This window comes from Mustela erminea, chromosome 8 (genome assembly GCF_009829155.1).
Source record: "Mustela erminea isolate mMusErm1 chromosome 8, mMusErm1.Pri, whole genome shotgun sequence".
Lineage (NCBI taxonomy): Eukaryota > Metazoa > Chordata > Mammalia > Carnivora > Mustelidae > Mustela > Mustela erminea.
The window spans coordinates 73,460,046-73,480,872 of record NC_045621.1 but is presented as its reverse complement, the minus strand read 5'-3'; the positions used below and the strand labels follow the sequence as shown (position 1 = coordinate 73,480,872).

Sequence of the window (20,827 nt, the reverse complement as noted above, 5' to 3'; positions counted from 1 at the left end):
GACTGATGTAGAAAAACACAGAAGTTTGTGTTAAAGGGGCATGCTGACATGGACGTTTTTCATAACCACCGCTTCTACACAAATTTTTAATCATTGTTGTCTTTTGAAACATTAGATACACCAGGACCACCAATCAACTTTGTATTTGAAGATATTAGAAAGAACTCTGTCCTCTGCAAATGGGAACCACCCCTTGATGATGGTGGCAGTGAAATTATAAACTACACTTTGGAAAAGAAAGACAAGACAAAACCTGACTCAGAGTGGATTACTGTCACTGCAACACTTAGACACTGCAAATATTCAGTGACAAAACTAATTGAAGGAAAAGAGTACCTCTTTCGTGTAAGAGCTGAAAACAGGTTTGGGCCTGGACCACCATGTGTTTCCAAACCACTTACAGCCAAAGATCCATTTGGTAAGGTTCTTTTTAGCATCTACACTTTGCCTTTTTATCATATGCATGGGTATATACATTACCATAGCTTTTAAACTTGAATTTTTATGATACTAGGGCATTAATTCAAATATGCAATTTTTTTTTTTATCAGAACCGCCCGATGCACCCGACAAGCCCATTGTAGAAGATGTTACCAAAAACAGTATGCTCGTGAAATGGAATGAACCAAAAGATAATGGAAGTCCCATCTTGGGTTATTGGCTTGAAAAACGAGAGGTTAATAGTACACACTGGTCTCGTGTCAACAGAAGCCTTCTGAATTCTTTGAAAACCAATGTAGAAGGCCTATTAGAAGGACTCACCTATGTCTTCAGAGTATGTGCCGAAAATGCAGCTGGCCCTGGAAAGTTCAGTCCCCCTTCAGATCCCAAAACAGCACATGATCCAATCTGTAAGTAATTTCTCATGAAGAGAGTGGGGTACAACATGGTGACTATAATTAGTCACTTAATTAAGTACTATATTATATGTTTGAAAGTGAAGAGAGTAGATCTTGCATGTTAACACTAAAAAAAAGAAAAATGATAAGGGGATGAAGGTGTAAACCAACACTGTGGTAATCATCTTGCAACATACGTATCAGATTATCATGTTGTATACCTTAAACTTACCAAAAAAGTGGGGGATGCCTGGGTGGCTCAGTTGGTTAAGCAACTGCCTTCAGCTCAGGTCATGATCCCAGGGTCCTGGAATTGCCTCTCCCTCACCCTGCTACTCCACCTGCTTGTGCTCGCTCTCTGTCAAATAAATAAAATTAAAATTAAAAAAAATTAAAGAAACTTACCCCCCCCCCAAAAAACTAGCAAAATATTAACAATGGCTACAGACACATGCTAAGGTCACAAAGTAAAATTTTAAACATCTATAAATATAACTTAAAAATTTCACAAAGCAGTACTTACCCATACTACCTGCAATGCATTCTGGAAAAAAGTGGATAGAGTAAGTTATTGTGCATTTTAAAAGCTTCCGTGAGTTCTGATTTGTGTAACTGCATTCATTTCCAGCTCCACCTGGGCCACCTGTCCCAAAAGTCACTGACACAAGCTCTACAACTATTGACCTAGAATGGGAACCCCCAGCTTTCAATGGTGGGGGGGAAATTATTGGCTACTTTGTCGATAAGCAGCTGGTTGGCACAAATGAATGGTCACGCTGCACAGAGAAGATGATCAAGAACCGTCAGTACACCGTCAAAGAAATCCGAGAGGGTGCCGATTATAAACTTCGAGTGAGTGCTGTCAACGCTGCAGGTGAAGGACCGCCAGGAGAGACAGGACCTGTTACTGTGGCTGAACCACAAGGTAACCTAAGAGTTCCCTAGATAAGATTATGGATATTTTCCTAGTAGGAGACTTTTCCCCCATCTTTCTTGGGCTAACGTATTACTGTTCTCTTTAAAACAGAGCCTCCAACTGTGGAACTAGATGTTTCTGTCAAAGCTGGGATACAAATAATGGCTGGGAAGACACTCAGAATTCCAGCTGTGGTGACTGGGCGTCCGGTGCCTACCAGAGTATGGACCATAGAAGAAGGGGAGCTAGATAAAGACCGCGTTGTAATAGAGAACGTTGGAACCAAATCTGAGCTAATTATCAAGAATGCATTGAGAAAAGACCATGGCAGATATGTGATTACAGCTACTAATAGCTGTGGTTCCAAATTTGCAGCAGCCAGGGTAGAAGTTTTTGGTAAGGAATGTTACATGGATTTTCAGAGGGTTTTCCCAAGTAACACAATTTATCGCATTGATTTTTTATGTTTGCCTGTTTGTTTGTTAATTTTATTTTACAGATGTTCCTGGACCAGTTCTTGACTTAAAACCTGTTGTTACAAATAGAAAGATGTGTTTACTTAACTGGTCTGATCCAGCAGATGATGGAGGAAGTGAAATCACAGGATTCATTATTGAAAGAAAAGATGCTAAGATGCATACCTGGAGACAACCAATTGAGACTGAGAGATCTAAATGTGACATCACAGGTCTCATTGAGGGCCAAGAATATATGTTCCGTGTGATTGCCAAGAACAAGTTTGGCTGCGGCCCTCCTGTTGAAATAGGACCAATTCTTGCAGTGGATCCACTGGGTAAAGGAGGTTTTCATTGTGTTTTCTTTGTGTTTGCTTCTAGTTATGTCATTTAGCTATTGAGCCTTATGGCTTTGAACTCCCCAACAGTCCCATGATCTATACCTAGAGAGTGATAAGAAAGGTAAATCAAGTAACTATTAGCAACTTTAAGAATACCGTTTTTGCTATGATTTCAATGTCATTTTTGGCTCACTGTAATTTTTGCACAATCCATGCACAGTTTTGTGTACTGAAAAATCTGAATCTAGTGAAGCTTAGCAATAACCTAAAAATAGTTAGAAATTCTACATCTCTGCAATAGAATGCCCTGGAATAATTCATTTAATACTTCCATAGTTAAAGGGAATTCACTATTTTTAAAAGAGTATGGGATAGACAACAGCCTTAGAATAAATGCCTTAGTCTTCCTTTAGTCCTCAGGTAGTCTCCACACTGGAAGGATATGGAGACCCAGAATCAGAAAAAGCCACCAGAGAATAGAAATCTAACCAAAGGAAATATCCTTAAACAATATGAACAAATGTGAAATCCTAAAATCGCACACACTTGGAAATACATCCTGACATCCCAACCAAGAAAGCAAAATTTGTGAGGATGACCCATTCCCCAAGAAACAGAGGCTTTATTCCTCCTTCACCACCACCACCCTACCAACCAAAAAAGGAAAATTACAACCTCACTGTGACAGCTCATTTCAGATACATCCACTGTATGTCAAGTTTTACCAGAGGTATCAGAACAGAGCTGAGCTTCCACCACAAAGCTCAGCTTCTGGTTGTAGTAACAGTCAACAAAAGGGATCAGGTCTAGTTTTAGCATTCACACTTATTCTTTGTTGTGTCCTTTGGGTGCAAAACTACAGCAGCATTACATAAATTCTCTTTCCATTCCATTTTAAACCCACACTTAGAAGCAACTTGGTTCAAAGTTCAGTAGACATATCTACTGTCTATTAATAAAGAGAACACTTTGATCTCAGCTGGTCATCCAAAGCAAAACTTCACAGACCTTCTCTTTTACTTCATTAGGATTAGAAGCTTTCCCAGTGACCGAGCTATAAAAGATCTAAAATGGTAAAAATAACAAAGGCGTACATATCTTTTATTTCTAATCAAGAATTTTGACTGTAAACCTCACTAAGAGAAAGTCTGCCTATTATGAATGCCTATCATTCTGGTAACTGATGTGTTTTCAGAAGGATTTTAAAGATGGATGTTAAGGTTATGCCAGACAGAAACCTATTTTTCACATAATTAATTTGAAGTGAAGTATTGTCTCTTACATGAATATTTATTTGATGCTTGCCATTTCAACTTGCCTCTGGTTAAAGGTCCTCCAACGGCTCCTGAGAGGCTCACATACACAGAAAGGACGAAGTCCACTATCACCCTTGACTGGAAGGAGCCCCGCAGTGATGGTGGCAGCCCCATCCAGGGCTATATCATTGAAAAACGGCGTCATGACAAACCCAACTTTGAAAGAGTTAACAAGCGACTCTGCCCAACCACATCTTTTCCGGTTGAAGATCTTGATGAACACCAAATGTATGAATTCCGCGTCAGAGCTGTCAACGCAATTGGGGAAAGTGAACCATCCCTGCCTCTCAATGTGGTCATACAAGATGATGAAGGTGTGGAATCTGAGCCTCATTTTAGTGCACTTTCTGGTGCTGCCTTCATCTCATAGAGTGAGCAAACATTTTTATGACTTTTCTTTTCTTTCCCTTCTCTTCGCAGTGCCTCCCACCATTAAGTTGCGCCTGTCTGTTCGAGGAGACACTATCAAAGTTAAGGCAGGAGAGCCTGTTAACATCCCCGCAGATGTGACAGGTCTTCCGATGCCTAAGATTGAGTGGTCTAAGAATGAAACCGTGATCGAAAAACCCACTGATGCACTTAAGATAACCAAGGAAGAAGTATCCCGAAGTGAGGCAAAGACCGAGGTTATCATTCCCAAAGCAGTCCGGGAAGACAAAGGCACTTACACCATTACTGCTTCCAATCGCCTGGGCTCCGTGTTCCGAAATGTTCATGTGGAAGTATATGGTAAGGGACCTGCTTCCTTAACTCAAAATGAAGTCCAGTGTCTCTTTAAGAATTGTCTTCTCATTCTCCTCTCTGGGTTCCTTTCCAGATCGTCCATCACCTCCAAGAAATCTTGCTGTTACTGACATTAAAGCTGAATCCTGCTACTTGACATGGGATGCCCCTCTAGACAATGGTGGCAGTGAAATCACCCATTATATCATAGACAAACGTGATGCAAGCAGGAAGAAGAGTGAATGGGAAGAAGTCACCAACACTGCTGTGGAGAGGAAATATGGGGTAAACTGTTCTAAATGGTTTTTGATATACAGTAAAAGGACACGACACTGAATTAACCCCATTCTGGCATAATCTTGGAATTTAATGATTAAACTCAAAACTGCACATAAAAAGATTTATCACAGTTTTTAGCACCCTGCACATAAGGCCACTTAAAAGTACTATTTGGAGGTACCTGGGAAGCTCAGTTGGTTAAGTGACTGCCTTTGGCTCAGGTCATGACCCTGGAGTCCTGAGATGGAGTCCCACATCAGGCTCCCTGCTCAGCAGGGAGTCTGTTTCTCCCTTTGACTTCTCTCCTCTCATGCTCTCTCTCTCTCATTTTCTCTCTCTCTCTCCCAAATAAATAAATAAAATCTTTAAAAAAAAAAAAAAGTACTATTTGGTAGGGTTCCTGGGTGGCTCAATGGGTTAAGCCTCTGCCTTCAGCTCAGGTCATGATCTCAGGGTCCTGGGATTGAGCCCTGCATCGGGCTCTCTGCTCAGCAGGGTGCCTGCTCCCCCCTCTCCCTCTGCCTGCCTTTCTGCCTACTTGTGATCTCTCTCTCTGTTAAATAAATAAATAAAATCTTCAAAAAAATACTATTTGGTAAACCAATTCTCTCTTATTTGAGAGATCCACTATTAGGTACAATAAATATAAGTATTTGTATTTTTTAATTTAAATTCAATTAGTCAACATATAGTACATCATTAGTTTTTGATGTAGTATTTAGCTGCACATGCTTTCTCCACATTTGTGTCTATGTATTTTTAAACTATATATTTACTTGATTTTAATAGATTTCTTTTTTGTAGTCTTACATATGAAAAGAACCTGAATTTTAAAATAAGTGAAATCAACAAGTCCATTGTTTTTAAGAAATCACTATTCATCTGATTTCTAGGTCTGGAAACTTATTCCCAATGGTCAGTATGAGTTCCGAGTTAGGGCAGTGAATAAATATGGAATCAGTGATGACTGCAAATCAGATAAAGTTGTCATTCAAGATCCCTTCCGCCTTCCTGGACCCCCAGGAAAACCAAAAGTCCTGGAGCGCACCAAAGGGTCAATGCTAGTGAGCTGGACTCCTCCTCTGGACAATGGCGGCTCTCCCATTACTGGCTACTGGCTGGAGAAGAGAGAAGAGGGAGGTTCCTATTGGTCACGTGTTAGCAGAGCACCAATAACCAAAGTGGGATTGAAAGGCATAGAATTCAACGTTCCCCGCTTGATTGAGGGTGTTAAATACCAGTTCAGAGCAATGGCAATAAATGCTGCAGGAGTGGGTCCTCCCAGTGAACCATCAGATCCAGCTGTTGCAGGAGATCCCATATGTAAGTATGCTTCTATTTCTGGAGTTTACAAAGAGCAAAGCCACCAAATGAACAGTTCTGCTCTTAAATTTCTTGCATTTTTCTATACCCAATTATTTATTAAAGTAAAAACCTCATACTTACGTAGTGTATCAGAAGTACATAAATTTGTATATATGTATAGGCAGATATACACACTATACACACAGCTCTATGTATGTATACATACACACATGTATATACATACATAAAATCATATAGTTTTTAATTGTTGGTTTAAGCCTAGTATTTATGAGGAATCACAGTGATAAAGACCCTGCACTATAAGCTCCCTCTCTGCTCCCATACCCCTATCTCATTTCATACTATGAAAATTATCTCCCTCCCTAAAGAGACCCTCCAGGTAGAGTTGAACAAAAAGCAAAATGTTCATTTTTCAAACATATATATTGTATCTTTAATATAATCTTTAATAATATATATTGTACCTTTATGCAAGATTCTCGAGCACAGTCCATGAGGTGGTAAGAAAAAAAAAATCCTTCCGAAAGATCTATTTAGCAGATCAGTTCAAAGATTAAAATACCATGGTCTTAATGATTCACTGTATTTGCTATATATCTGATTAGATTCTCTGTAGGAAAAAAATTCAGCTACTTGTTAAAAAGATTTAAAATACTCTAAGTTCTATATGGAGCATATATATATATAATGAAATAGTCATTCATTCATTCATTTAGCAAGCCTGTACTGAACATGTGCTTTGTTCAAGGTAGTGTACTAGCTAGAGAGGAAGAGCGAGGGTTCAAAAGACTTTCCTGTAATGGTAAAGCACTGTCAGAAACGTAAAGGACTGTTATGCATCAATCTCGTCCCTAAAGAGCATACAATTAGTTTGTGTTCCAAAGTTTACCAGCTAATGATGAAATCATTTTTTTTACTTTAAACTAAGGTTTTAGTAGAGAATATGACAGAGTCTCTTCAAAGGGATCTTAAAATAGCTTTTCACTAATTGTGTATAAATGCAACATATATCTATCCAGAGATCATGTATCGTCTTTTTAATCGCAGTTAGTTGTTTGCTTATTTTGTTTTCACATTAATGTGAAATGAAAAGAGACTATTTCTTATATTCTCTGCTCTGGAAGGTAATTTATTCTTTCAGAATTCCTACTTTAGTATTTAGTAGATTAAATCTAGCATTCCATTGGCTTCAGAATTTGATACACTCTTCTTCTTCTTAGATCCACCTGGGCCACCTTCTTGCCCAGAGGTCAAAGATAAAACCAAGTCCAGCATCTCGCTGGCATGGAAACCTCCAGCCAAAGATGGCGGCAGTCCAATCAAAGGATACATTGTAGAAATGCAAGAAGAAGGCAGCACCGACTGGAAAAAAGTAAACGAGCCAGACAAACTGCTAACCACCTGTGAATGTGTGGTGCCAAATCTGAAAGAACTCCGCAAGTACCGATTCAGAGTGAAAGCTGTCAATGATGCTGGTGAGTCTGAACCAAGTGATACAACTGGAGAGATCCCTGCCACGGATATTCAAGGTACTCGTCCTTTATTGCATTTCTGTGTTCATTTGATCTAGTTATGAAAGTTAATATCCCAAAGATAGGTCACTTACTTCTTTGAAAAAGGTATGCTAAATCCTGTTATATTATTCATGGTATTACAGAGGCCCCAGAAGTTTTTATTGACATTGGAGCACAAGACTGTCTGGTTTGTCAGGCTGGCTCCCAGATTAGGATTCCTGCTGTCATCAAGGGACGCCCGACACCAAAATCATCGTGGGAATTTGACGGAAAGGCGAAGAAGGCAGTGAAGGTAAGAAAAATATAATTTTCTGTGTTTCCCACTGAATCACTCTAAGGATTATTAACACTACAACGATCTTCTTCTCTAACAGGATGGAGTTCATGATATACCCGAGGATGCACAGGTAAAAAGAAAAATTGAAGTAGTTCAGAACACAGCTGACTGCAGTACCGCTCTTATTTCATCTGATGTGTAACTACTATTCTCTCTGCTTAGCTGGAGACTGCTGAAAACTCCTCAGTAATCATTATTCCAGAATGCACACGATCTCACACAGGCAAATACAGCATCACAGCCAAGAATAAGGCAGGACAGAAGACAGCACATTGCAGAGTCAAAGTCATGGGTAAGAAGGACTTTAAAAATGACCATAGAATAAGAACAAATTATTTTAAACAAAGTGACATTGTTTATGTGGTGATTTGCATCCAACAGATGTACCAGGACCACCCAAAGATCTGAAAGTCAGTGACATCACAAGAGGTAGTTGCAGACTCTCATGGAAGATGCCAGACGATGACGGAGGAGACAGGATCAAGGGCTATGTTATAGAGAAGAAGACTATTGATGGAAAAGCCTGGACTAAAGTCAATCCAAACTGTGGAAGCACCACATTTGTGGTTCCTGATCTCATCTCTGAACAGCAGTATTTCTTCCGCGTACGTGCAGAAAACCGTTTTGGTATTGGTCCGCCTGTGGAAACCATTCAGAGGACCACAGCCAGAGATCCAATATGTAAGTTTCTTTTTTTCCTAATATGAGATTAAAATATTTCCTCAAATTTGAAATATATCATTATAAACAAGGCTTAATACTTACTTTACCTATTTTTAAAGATCCTCCTGATCCCCCCATTAAACTCAAGATTGGCCTCATAACAAAGAACACAGTACACCTATCATGGAAACCCCCAAAGAATGATGGGGGCTCCCCTGTTACCCACTATATTGTTGAGTGCCTTGCTTGGGACCCTACTGGGAAAAAGAAAGAAGCTTGGAAACAGTGCAACAAGCGTGATGTGGAAGAACTAGAATTTACTGTTGAAGACCTCGTCGAGGGTGGTGAATATGAGTTCAGAGTCAAGGCTGTGAATGCTGCAGGAGTCAGCAAACCTTCAGCCACTGTGGGCCCAGTGACAGTCAAAGACCAGACATGTAAGTCCCCGCATATTAACTGCAAATGTCCTCTCTAGGAACCTCTTCCTAGTAATTTAATATCAGTCCAGAGTAAAAAGAAAAATATCTGTACATCAGGAGGCTGTGTGAATGGAATGTGAACACAGGCATATTAATCACTCTTTCCATCAACTTCTACTGAATTATCCTATCTCCTTACATATTAAACTTTTTCCTTATTTGAAAGGGATGACATTTGGAATTCCCATACTATAATTTTCTGCATGAGCCTCAAAAGGGGAAGTAAGCAAGCAGTTATTTGCTCAGCAAGTTCTGAACCCCATTTATCTTCCCAATCAAGTTTCTTTTTCTCTAAGAAAAAGATACATCCATTTTAATAGATAAATATAGACAAATATGGTAATAATTCTTGCTCTGTTATTGTTACGATCCCTACTGCTTTGTGTTTGTTCAGTTCTTTCTTCTAAAATTAGGAGGGTTGTAGTCACTACCCTCTTTGCATGTTCTCCTACATTCATGGAAAATGGGAAATTGCTTTGCCTCCACTAGTAGTTGTATTTCTTAGGGCATTCTCTCAGAATAAAAACTGTAAGTTCTCTCATAATTCTGCATATTTAAGAAAATATGCATCTATATTAAAGGGAATATCATGAAAGAACTCTAAACCTAGGTTATTGCAATCTTCACTTCTCTCTGCCCTCTTTCAGTATCTACATGCATAATAATGCTCAATAAGGGAGAGGCAAGAGTTGATTACGTAGCCACATGCAGGTCCAATAAAGGATGATGACTACATATACCTGCTCTCCAAACTGATATAAATTGAAATCAGATCTGTTCTTCATATTGGGCTGGGCTAGGAAGCCTGCCTATAGTAGAGACAAATAGCTTTATAGGCACTGCAAATTCTAGTTTCTGTCCCTAGTGACCACATTGTTGTTGTCGTTGTTATTTTAAACAATCTAGGCCCACCATCAATTGAGCTAAAAGAATTCATGGAGGTTGAAGAAGGAACAGATGTTAACATTGTGGCCAAAATTAAAGGTGTGCCATTCCCGACACTGACCTGGTTTAAAGCTCCTCCGAGGAAGCCTGACAGCAAAGAACCTGTTATCTATGACACGCACGTCAACAAACTGGTAGTGGATGACACTTGCACCTTAGTTATTCCACAGTCTCGCAGGAGTGACACTGGCTTATATACCATCACAGCTGTGAATAATCTGGGAACAGCATCAAAGGAGATGAGACTGAATGTCTTGGGTAAAGATAGCACGGCTTTATTAAAACTACATGTTTGTCTGTTCCTATGTATATTATTTGGCTTTAAAACCATTCTTCTAATTTTTTTTTCTCCTTTTTAAAACCATTTTAGGTCGTCCTGGACCTCCAGTGGGACCAATAAAGTTTGAATCTATTTCAGCAGATCAAATGACATTATCTTGGCTTCCACCTTTGGATGATGGAGGGTCTAAGATTACAAACTATGTAATTGAGAAGAGGGAGGCTAACAGGAAGACATGGGTGCGTGTCTCCAGTGAACCTAAAGAGTGCACATACACAATTCCCAAATTGCTAGAAGGCCATGCATATGTATTCCGAATCATGGCCCAGAACAAATTTGGCGTTGGGGAGCCTCTTGACAGTGAACCTGAAACAGCAAGAAACCTCTTCTGTAAGTAGGACATGCTTTACATATAAAGTCACTCTTACTGTTGTTTTGTTTTTTATAATTTCTAGAAATCAATGTGATTTCTTTTCCACAGCTGTCCCTGGAGCACCAGATAAACCAACAGTTAGCAGCGTGACTCGCAACTCCATGACTGTCAATTGGGAAGAACCAGAATACGATGGAGGCTCTCCTGTGACAGGATACTGGCTAGAAATGAAAGACACCACTTCAAAGAGGTGGAAGAGAGTTAACCGAGATCCTATCAAGGCCATGACTCTGGGTGTTTCTTATAAAGTGACTGGTCTTATTGAAGGTTCTGACTATCAGTTCCGTGTGTATGCAATCAATGCTGCTGGTGTGGGTCCTGCAAGTCTGCCATCAGACCCAGTGACTGCTAGAGATCCAATTGGTAAGCCTTGAAACCATTCCTTTTTTTTTTTACCCCACCCCAAAGTGCCATGGAAAAGTCAAGAATACTTAATGTATACTGGTTTTTTCCAGCCCCTCCTGGTCCTCCAATTCCCAAAGTCACAGACTGGACTAAATCATCTGTGGATTTGGAGTGGTCTCCCCCACTAAAAGATGGAGGATCCAAAGTAACTGGATACATCGTTGAATATAAAGAAGAAGGAAAAGAGGAATGGGAACAGGTAGCTAACATTTGGCATTATGAAAATATATTATAAATAAGCAAAAAGTTTAGCTGTTATTCTGAATCACATTAATTTCTATTTGTAGAAATAAAAATACCTTTTTATTAAGAAATCAGAAAACAATTACAACTGAGAATCCAAACACCTGTTATGTCCAAAACTTAATCAAAAGTTAATATTGTTGTTATTAAAACACAATTCCTGGAAAGACATTTCATGCAGTGTTTACCTGCAATATCTGATCCCCAAAACCTAAATTGGCAACAATTTTCCCAGAGTAGTTAAATATGCTGTTGGTTAGACTTCAGAAAGCCATGAAAACAAGAAGCTACAAAGAACTGAATGCATGTAATCCTTCCCTAGGCTAAAGATAAAGAAGTGAGAGGAACAAAGCTTGTTGTGACAGGCTTAAAAGAGGGAGCTTTCTACAAATTCAGAGTTAGAGCAGTCAACATTGCAGGCATTGGAGAACCTGGAGAAGTCACAGATGTCATTGAAATGAAGGACAGAATTGGTAATTATCACACTGCTATTATTTTCTCCATATTTGTCTTTTGGATTGGGAATGAAAACCACATTTGTAATTTTCAATTGTGTTCCAGTGTCACCTGACCTTCAGCTAGATGCCAGTGTCAGAGACAGAATTGTGGTTCACGCTGGAGGGGTGATCCGGATCATTGCGTATGTGTCTGGAAAACCTCCTCCAACTGTCACCTGGAACATGAATGAAAGAGCATTACCTCAAGAAGCTACCATCGAGACCACAGCCATTAGCTCCTCCATGGTCATCAAGAATTGCCAGAGGAGCCACCAAGGTGTCTATTCTCTTCTCGCCAAAAATGCAGGGGGAGAAAGAAAGAAGACCATTATTGTTGATGTATTAGGTATGTTGATGTATAAGGTAAACACCTTTAATTTGTCCATGCAGCTTTTAAAAATGACATTTTTACTTCATCTACAGCCAAGCTATGTTACAGTAAAACTGTTACAAATGTTTTGGAAAATCAGAAAAATCACCCACAATCCCACTGACCGTTGCTAGTATTTAAAAATCTTTCCTCTTTTTTTTTGTCTTATACCTCTTTTATATTGTTGTACTTCTATAAATACAGTTTTATATGTTGTCTTTTTATATAACATTAAAAAGTTGTGTTTTTATGTTATATAAAAACAAAGTTTTTTAAATCAAATTTTGTATATTGCCTTTTTATATGACATGCCACCATAAGCACTATGTTTTATATATTTTCTATAAAAGCAACTTTCCTGCACATGTACATGAATATCTAATAATTTACTAAGGTTGATCAATTTCACATCATGAGAGTGTATCCTTTGCTAATTATCATGATAGAGCAAAACTCTCTGCGAAGGGTTTCAGTATTCTAATTGAACAGCAGGTGATGGGTATTAAGGAGGACATGTGTGATGAACATTAGGTGTTATACACAACTAAAATGAACCATTGAACACTACATAGAAAACTAACTATGTACTATATGCTGGCTAACTGAACATAATAAAAAAAGCATGATATTTGATTATCAATATTACATTTCTAGTCACTGAATAGAGGTGAACTCTACAGTTTTTCATGCCTCTTGCTGGCTGCTTTATGCTAGTGATTTGCTCAGAAAGTAAACCCCTCCCACTCAGATTTCACTCTCATCATGTCTCTAGGCACAACCATACTCCAAACAATGAGTTTTTATGTGAAAATAACTGGTTCTCTACTGAACATAATTAATGATATATAAACATATTATGTTTTCATTAATGAAAAAGGCATGAGGGAAAAGATCTCATTGACCCAACAGTCCTACAAGCTTTTAGGTTGGTTTCAAGCTCTTCAACACCCATTATTTTAACTTGAGAACCAGTACACTTTCAAGGTTGAATTCCAGCCCTCTCAGAGGGCCTTCTGAGATTTGGGAATTCCTGTGCTCCTTATTGATTTACTAGTCACCTAGAAAAAGCTCTCTCTCCCTTTCCCTTCTGGAGAGTAAACTAGACAACAGAAAGTAGCCATGCCACCACTCACCCCTTCTCCTGTCTCCTTCTGTGCATTCTCCTTCTAGCAGCTCCCTATCTGACTTACAAATTACCAAAAAAAAAGTATAAACATACATATATAAATACCCATATGTTATATGTTATATATATACACACACATTACTATTCCTTCAGCTTCTACTAAAACAGTGGCAAACAGTAATTATAAACATAGTTCATTTAAAAATATGAATATAGATACCATGGGGAAGAAAAAAATCAATAGCCATGAAATCTTATTCATAGCAGTTTTGTTTTTTTAAACACAGAGGGTAACAAATGTTGAGCCTGGTTGTTCACTGAAAACAGCCAGCTAGAAATTGTCTCCTCTTTTTCCCAGATGTGCCAGGTCCTGTTGGAACACCCTTCCAGGCTCACAACCTAACCAATGACTCCTGCAAACTGACATGGTTTTCTCCAGAAGATGATGGAGGCTCTCCAATCACCAATTATGTCATTGAGAAGCGTGAATCTGACCGCAGAGCATGGACCCCAGTGACATACACAGTTACCCGACAGAATGCTACTGTCCAGGGTCTCATTGAAGGAAAATCCTACTTTTTCCGAATTGCAGCCGAAAACAGTGTTGGCATAGGCCCATTTACTGAGACACCAACCGCTCTTGTCATCCGAGATCCAATAAGTAAGTGCAATTTAAAACAATTTCATCCTTAATCACATCTTCATTCATTTAGGAAAAGAGGATGATGAGAATATGTGTACCGAGACTAAACACTTGATTCCCTTGAAAGCATTGAGTAGACAAATGCTCAAAGCCTCATGTTGGTAGTGTTTGAATGTGATCGTGAGAGACATTATGGGAATATAGGAGTCTTCCAATTCCTCCATGGATACTACACTATTTTTTTTTAATTTTCCACTTACTGTCATGAATATGAAAATAATATCCCAACTCTGGAGAACTTTATTAAATGATCTGGCCTCAACAAACATCTATTTCCTCATCTATCAGAGAAAATTAGACTGGATGGTGTCTTTTTTAACTCTAATAGTGCTATGGTGAGAACTTTCTGTTACTTATCAAAGCAAATAATTCAACGTTTAAGTGCAGTCCTCCAAGAGTATCATTTACTATTTACTATGATTTACTGCATTTTTAACATGACCTTTTCTTCATTGTAATTCTGTATTTTACTTGCAGCTGTACCAGAGCGTCCTGAAGACCTGGAAGTCAAAGAGGTTACTAAAGATTCTGTTTCCTTGACTTGGAATCCTCCTAAGTATGATGGTGGATCAGAAATTATCAACTATGTCCTAGAAAGCCGCCTCATTGGAACTGAGAAATTCCACAAGGTTACAAATGACAACTTGCTTAGCAGAAAATACACTGTGAAAGGCTTAAAAGAAGGTGATACCTATGAGTACCGTGTCAGTGCTGTGAATATCGTGGGACAAGGCAAACCGTCGTTTTGTACCAAGCCCATCACTTGCAAGGATGACCTGGGTATGTGTCGAATGCAATTCATGCTCTGAAAACTTGTACACTTACAGATTTGCCATAAGACATCAGTAAAACTGACTTGCCTGTATAATTACAATTTCAGCTCCTCCAACCCTTGACCTCGACTTCAGAGATAAGCTCACAGTTCGGGTTGGTGAAGCTTTTGCTCTCACTGGCCGTTACTCAGGCAAACCAAAGCCTAAAATTACTTGGTTCAAAGATGAAGCTGATGTGCTGGAGGATGATCGCACCCAGATAAAGACCACTCCAACAACACTTGCTCTAGAGAAGATCAAGGCCAAACGTTCAGATTCCGGCAAATACTGTGTGGTTGTGGAGAACAGTACAGGCTCCAGGAAAGGATTCTGTCAAGTCAATGTTGTTGGTAAGTATCCTTTAGCAAGAAGAATAGATATTCTGTTCTTTCCAAAGCAGAATGGGCAATTACATTTTGGTCTGTGTTTTTTTCTGCAGACCGTCCTGGACCACCAGTAGGACCAGTTATTTTTGATGAGGTGACCAAAGATTATATGGTTATCTCTTGGAAGCCACCTTTAGATGATGGAGGCAGTGAAATTACCAATTACATTATTGAGAAGAAGGAGGTGGGCAAAGACATTTGGATGCCTGTGACATCTGCAAGTGCTAAAACAACATGCAAAGTTTCTAAACTCCTTGAAGGAAAAGATTATATTTTCCGGATATATGCTGAAAACCTATATGGAATAAGTGATCCTCTGGTGTCTGATTCAATGAAAGCCAAAGATCGTTTCAGTACGCATTACCTTTCCTTTTAGTGATTCTGTGTTGAATATTGTTAGTAGGGAAAATGACATTTCTAACACACTCTGCTAATGTTTGTCATAGGGGTTCCTGATGCACCAGAGCAGCCCATTGTCACAGAGGTTACCAAAGACTCTGCATTAGTAACCTGGAACAAGCCAAATGATGGAGGAAAACCCATCACAAACTACATCCTGGAAAAGAGGGAAACTATGTCAAAACGATGGGCTAGAGTTACCAAAGAGCCCATCCATCCATACACTAAATTCAGGGTTCCTGATCTTCTAGAAGGGTGTCAGTATGAATTCCGAGTTGCTGCAGAAAATGAAATTGGTATTGGCGATCCAAGCCCACCATCCAAACCAGTCTTTGCTAAAGATCCAATTGGTACAATATTAAACATTCATTCTGTCTTCACGTTATCCAACTTTGTTTGCAGCTGTGTTCTAACTCCTTTTTGTTTGTTTTTCCTTTTATTACATAGCTAAACCAAGTCCACCAATCAATCCTGAAGCAATTGATACAACGTGTAATTCAGTTGATCTAACCTGGCAGCCACCACGCCATGATGGCGGGAGCAAGATTCTGGGTTATATTGTTGAGTACCAGAAAGTTGGAGATGAAGAGTGGAAGAGAGCTAACTACACTCCTGAGTCATGTCCTGAGACTAAGTATAAAGTCACCGGTCTTCGGGATGGTCAAACCTATAAGTTCAGGGTATTGGCAGTCAACGAAGCTGGTGAATCAGATCCAGCTTATGTTCCCGAGCCAGTGCTAGTAAAAGACAGACTTGGTGAGTAAAATCATCTCAGCTATAATAGCAAAGAAGATAGATGTCTCTTTGTATATGCTTCGTTGTAAAAGACATAAATCAAATCTGAAAGTAATATTTGCTTTATTCCAGAACCCCCAGAGTTGATTCTTGATGCCAACATGGCAAGAGAACAACACATAAAGGTTGGTGATACTCTAAGACTTAGTGCTGTCATCAAAGGTGTGCCATTCCCAAAAGTAACTTGGAAGAAAGGAGACAGAGAAGCTCCAACTAAAGCAAGAATCGATGTTACTCCAGTTGGTAGCAAGCTTGAAATTCCTAATGCTGCCCATGAAGATGGTGGAATTTATTCTTTAACAGTGGAGAATCCAGCTGGTTCAAAAACTGTCTCAGTAAAAGTCCTCGTATTAGGTGAGAATTTTCATACTTATGTATTTAATGTGATAACATAATAAAAATAAATTTTGATACATTTTGAGCTAAATCACTTATTATAACTTCATTATTTAACACTTTCAGATAAGCCGGGGCCACCTAGAGATCTGGAAGTCAGTGAAATTAGGAAAGACTCTTGTTACCTTACTTGGAAGGAACCACTGGATGATGGTGGTTCTGTTATTACAAATTACGTGGTTGAGAGGAGAGATGTTGCCACCTCCCAGTGGTCACCTCTTTCAGCTACATCCAAGAAGAAGAGTCACATGGCTAAACACCTTACTGAAGGCAATCAGTATCTCTTCCGGGTAGCTGCTGAGAACCAGTATGGACGTGGTCCTTTTGTTGAAACACCTAAACCCATCAAGGCTCTGGATCCTCTCCGTAAGTTGCTTTCTCTGGATACAGAGGTTTTCTCTGACTGTCTCTGAGAATATTATTCACTCATCATAACTTCTTCTTTTGAAAAGATCCCCCAGGGCCACCGAAAAACTTACACCATGTAGATGTCGACAAGACTGAAGTCTCACTTGTTTGGAATAAGCCTGATCGTGACGGTGGCTCTCCAATCACTGGCTATTTGGTGGAATATCAAGAAGAGGGCACCGAAGACTGGATTAAGTTCAAGACTGTGACAAACTTAGAGTGTGTTGTTACTGGACTGCAGCAAGGGAAGATCTATAAATTCCGCGTAAAAGCTGAAAATATTGTGGGTCTTGGTCTCCCTGACACAACTATCCCAATAGAATGTCAGGAAAAACTAGGTAATTTTTGGACTGGCATTATTATTTTTTTAAATTCATATTGTGAAAATCAACATCTAATTTTCTCATGTTCACTTTCCAGTGCCTCCATCTGTGGAACTAGATGTGAAATTAATTGAAGGCCTTGTGGTAAAAGCTGGAACTACAGTCAGGTTCCCTGCCATCATAAGAGGTGTACCCATTCCCACTGTCAAGTGGACAACGGATGGGAGTGAGATCAAAACAGATGAACACTACACAGTTGAAACTGACAGCTTCTCATCAGTACTTACTATTAAGAACTGCTTAAGGAGAGACACTGGGGAATATCAAATCACAGTTTTCAATGCAGCTGGCACCAAAACAGTAGCTGTACATCTTACTGTTCTTGATGTTCCTGGTCCACCAACAGGTCCTATTAATATTCTGGATGTTACCCCAGAATATATGACTATCTCATGGCAGCCACCAAAGGATGATGGAGGAAGCCCTGTGATAAATTATATTGTTGAGAAACAAGATACAAGGAAAGGCACATGGGGTGTTGTCTCATCAGGAAGCAGTAAGACAAAGCTGAAAATCCCACATCTGCAAAAAGGCTGTGAATATATTTTCCGAGTTAGAGCAGAGAATAAGATGGGTGTTGGTCCTCCCCTTGACTCCGTTCCTACTGTTGCTAAACATAAGTTTAGTCCTCCATCTCCTCCTGGTAAACCAGTGGTTACTGACATTACCGAAAATGCTGCAACAGTGTCTTGGACGCTGCCAAAATCTGATGGTGGCAGTCCAATAATTGGTTACTATGTGGAACGTCGAGAAATAACTGGCAAATGGGTGAGAGTCAACAAAACACCCATACGTGACCTGAAGTTTAGAGTGACTGGACTGTATGAGGGAAATACATACGAGTTTAGGGTTTTTGCTGAAAATCTTGCAGGACTAAGCAATCCATCACCAAGTTCCGATCCAATAAAAGCTTGCCGGCCCATCAAACCACCTGGACCACCAATTAATCCTAAACTGAAAGACAAGACCAAAGAAACAGCTGACTTGGTGTGGACAAAGCCTCTCAGTGATGGTGGCAGCCCCATTCTAGGCTACGTAGTGGAATGTCAGAAACCTGGTACAACACAGTGGAATAGGATTAATAAAGATGAACTCATTAGGCAGTGTGCCTTTAGGGTACCTGGACTAGTTGAAGGAAATGAGTACAGATTCCGTATAAAGGCAGCTAATATTGTGGGAGAGGGAGAGCCAAGAGAACTAGCAGAATCTGTGATTGCAAAAGACATCCTTCATCCTCCAGAAGTAGAACTTGATGTTACTTGTCGTGATGTTATTACCGTTAGAGTGGGCCAAACTATCCGCATTCTTGCTCGAGTCAGAGGCAGACCTGATCCAGAAATAACTTGGTCCAAGGAAGGCAAAGTATTGGTTCGAGAAAAGCGGGTTGACATAATTCATGATCTACCTCGTGTTGAGTTACAGATTAAAGATGCTGTTAGAGCTGATCATGGCAAGTATATTATCTCAGCCAAGAATACCAGTGGGCATGCCCAAGGTTCCGCCATTGTTAATGTTCTTGACAGACCTGGGCCTTGCCAGAATTTAAGGGTTAGCAATGTGACCAAAGAAAACTGTACAATTTCTTGGGAGAACCCACTAGATAACGGTGGCTCAGAAATAACAAATTTCATAGTAGAATACCGCAAACCAAACCAGAAAGGCTGGTCAATTGTTGCTTCAGATGCCACTAAGCGACTAATTAAGGCCAACCTCTTAGCCAACAACGAATACTATTTCCGAGTCTGTGCAGAGAATAAGGTAGGAGTTGGTCCAACCATTGAAACAAAAACTCCAATTCTGGCTATTAACCCTATTGATAGGCCAGGCGAGCCTGAAAACCTTCACATTGCAGATAAAGGAAAGACATTTGTCTATCTCAAGTGGCGGCGGCCAGATTATGATGGTGGTAGCCCAAATCTGTCCTATCACGTTGAGAGGAGGCTGAAGGGCTCCGATGAATGGGAAAGAGTGCATAAAGGAAGCATTAAAGAAACCCATTACATGGTTGACAGATGTGTTGAAAACCAGATTTATGAGTTCAGAGTGCAAACAAAGAATGAAGGTGGGGAAAGTGACTGGGTGAAGACAGAGGAAGTTGTTGTGAAGGAAGACTTACAGAAACCAGTACTTGATCTGAAATTAAGTGGTGTGCTAACTGTCAAAGCAGGGGACACCATTAGACTTGAGGCAGGTGTTAGAGGCAAACCATTTCCAGAAGTTTTATGGACCAAGGACAAAGATGCTACAGACTTAACAAGATCACCAAGGGTCAAGATTGATACTAGTGCTGATTCATCCAAATTTTCTCTTTCTAAAGCAAAGCGAAGTGATGGTGGTAAATATGTAATTACAGCAACTAACACGGCTGGCAGTTTTGTGGCCTATGCCACTGTCAATGTTTTAGATAAGCCTGGTCCTGTAAGAAATCTGAAAATTACTGATGTGTCCAGTGATCGGTGTACTATTCGCTGGGATCCACCAGAGGACGATGGTGGCTGTGAAATCCAAAATTATATTCTAGAAAAATGTGAGAGTAAGCGAATGGTTTGGTCTACCTATTCTGCTAATGTCTTAACACCCAGTGCTACAGTAACACGTCTCATAGAAGGAAATGAATATATTTTCAGAGTCCGTGCAGAAAATAAAATAGGCACAGGGCCTCCAACAGAAAGTAAACCAGTCATTGCAAAAACCAAATATGATAGACCTGGTCGCCCAGATCCTCCAGAAGTCACCAAAGTAAGCAAAGAAGAGATGACTGTGGTTTGGAATCCACCTGAATATGATGGTGGAAAATCCATCACAGGGTACTTTTTGGAGAAAAAGGAAAAACATTCAGTACGATGGGTCCCTGTTAACAAGAGTGCAATCCCCGAGAGACGTCTCAAAGTACAGAACCTCCTCCCAGGACATGAATATCAGTTCCGTGTCAAGGCAGAAAATGAAATTGGAATTGGAGAACCAAGCTTGCCCTCAAGGCCAGTGGTGGCAAAAGACCCCATAGGTATGATGTTCTTTTTTTCTAATATCGCAGCAAATCTTAATCCCAAACACAGAA

The 20,827-nt window shown here is 39.7% G+C and overlaps 1 protein-coding gene across 1 annotated transcript in view; it reads left to right on the top strand.

Moving 5' to 3' along the window:
• TTN (titin) overlaps nt 1-20,827 on the top strand; it is a 274,226-nt gene that overhangs the window by 191,420 nt on the left and 61,979 nt on the right. Inside the window, exons 253-283 of the mRNA XM_032356075.1 lie at nt 116-418; nt 552-851; nt 1,468-1,764; nt 1,867-2,151; nt 2,255-2,548; nt 3,882-4,181; nt 4,288-4,596; nt 4,685-4,875; nt 5,763-6,192; nt 7,416-7,724; nt 7,853-8,001; nt 8,084-8,116; nt 8,209-8,338; nt 8,428-8,727; nt 8,829-9,146; nt 10,095-10,391; nt 10,504-10,803; nt 10,895-11,209; nt 11,302-11,450; nt 11,817-11,967; nt 12,056-12,337; nt 13,846-14,148; nt 14,668-14,970; nt 15,071-15,352; nt 15,442-15,741; nt 15,835-16,137; nt 16,235-16,543; nt 16,655-16,936; nt 17,045-17,344; nt 17,431-17,724; nt 17,807-20,773. Of these exons, the coding sequence (XP_032211966.1) occupies nt 116-418; nt 552-851; nt 1,468-1,764; nt 1,867-2,151; nt 2,255-2,548; nt 3,882-4,181; nt 4,288-4,596; nt 4,685-4,875; nt 5,763-6,192; nt 7,416-7,724; nt 7,853-8,001; nt 8,084-8,116; nt 8,209-8,338; nt 8,428-8,727; nt 8,829-9,146; nt 10,095-10,391; nt 10,504-10,803; nt 10,895-11,209; nt 11,302-11,450; nt 11,817-11,967; nt 12,056-12,337; nt 13,846-14,148; nt 14,668-14,970; nt 15,071-15,352; nt 15,442-15,741; nt 15,835-16,137; nt 16,235-16,543; nt 16,655-16,936; nt 17,045-17,344; nt 17,431-17,724; nt 17,807-20,773 (11,085 nt within the window). The remainder of the gene's footprint in view (nt 1-115; nt 419-551; nt 852-1,467; nt 1,765-1,866; nt 2,152-2,254; nt 2,549-3,881; nt 4,182-4,287; nt 4,597-4,684; nt 4,876-5,762; nt 6,193-7,415; nt 7,725-7,852; nt 8,002-8,083; nt 8,117-8,208; nt 8,339-8,427; nt 8,728-8,828; nt 9,147-10,094; nt 10,392-10,503; nt 10,804-10,894; nt 11,210-11,301; nt 11,451-11,816; nt 11,968-12,055; nt 12,338-13,845; nt 14,149-14,667; nt 14,971-15,070; nt 15,353-15,441; nt 15,742-15,834; nt 16,138-16,234; nt 16,544-16,654; nt 16,937-17,044; nt 17,345-17,430; nt 17,725-17,806; nt 20,774-20,827) is intronic.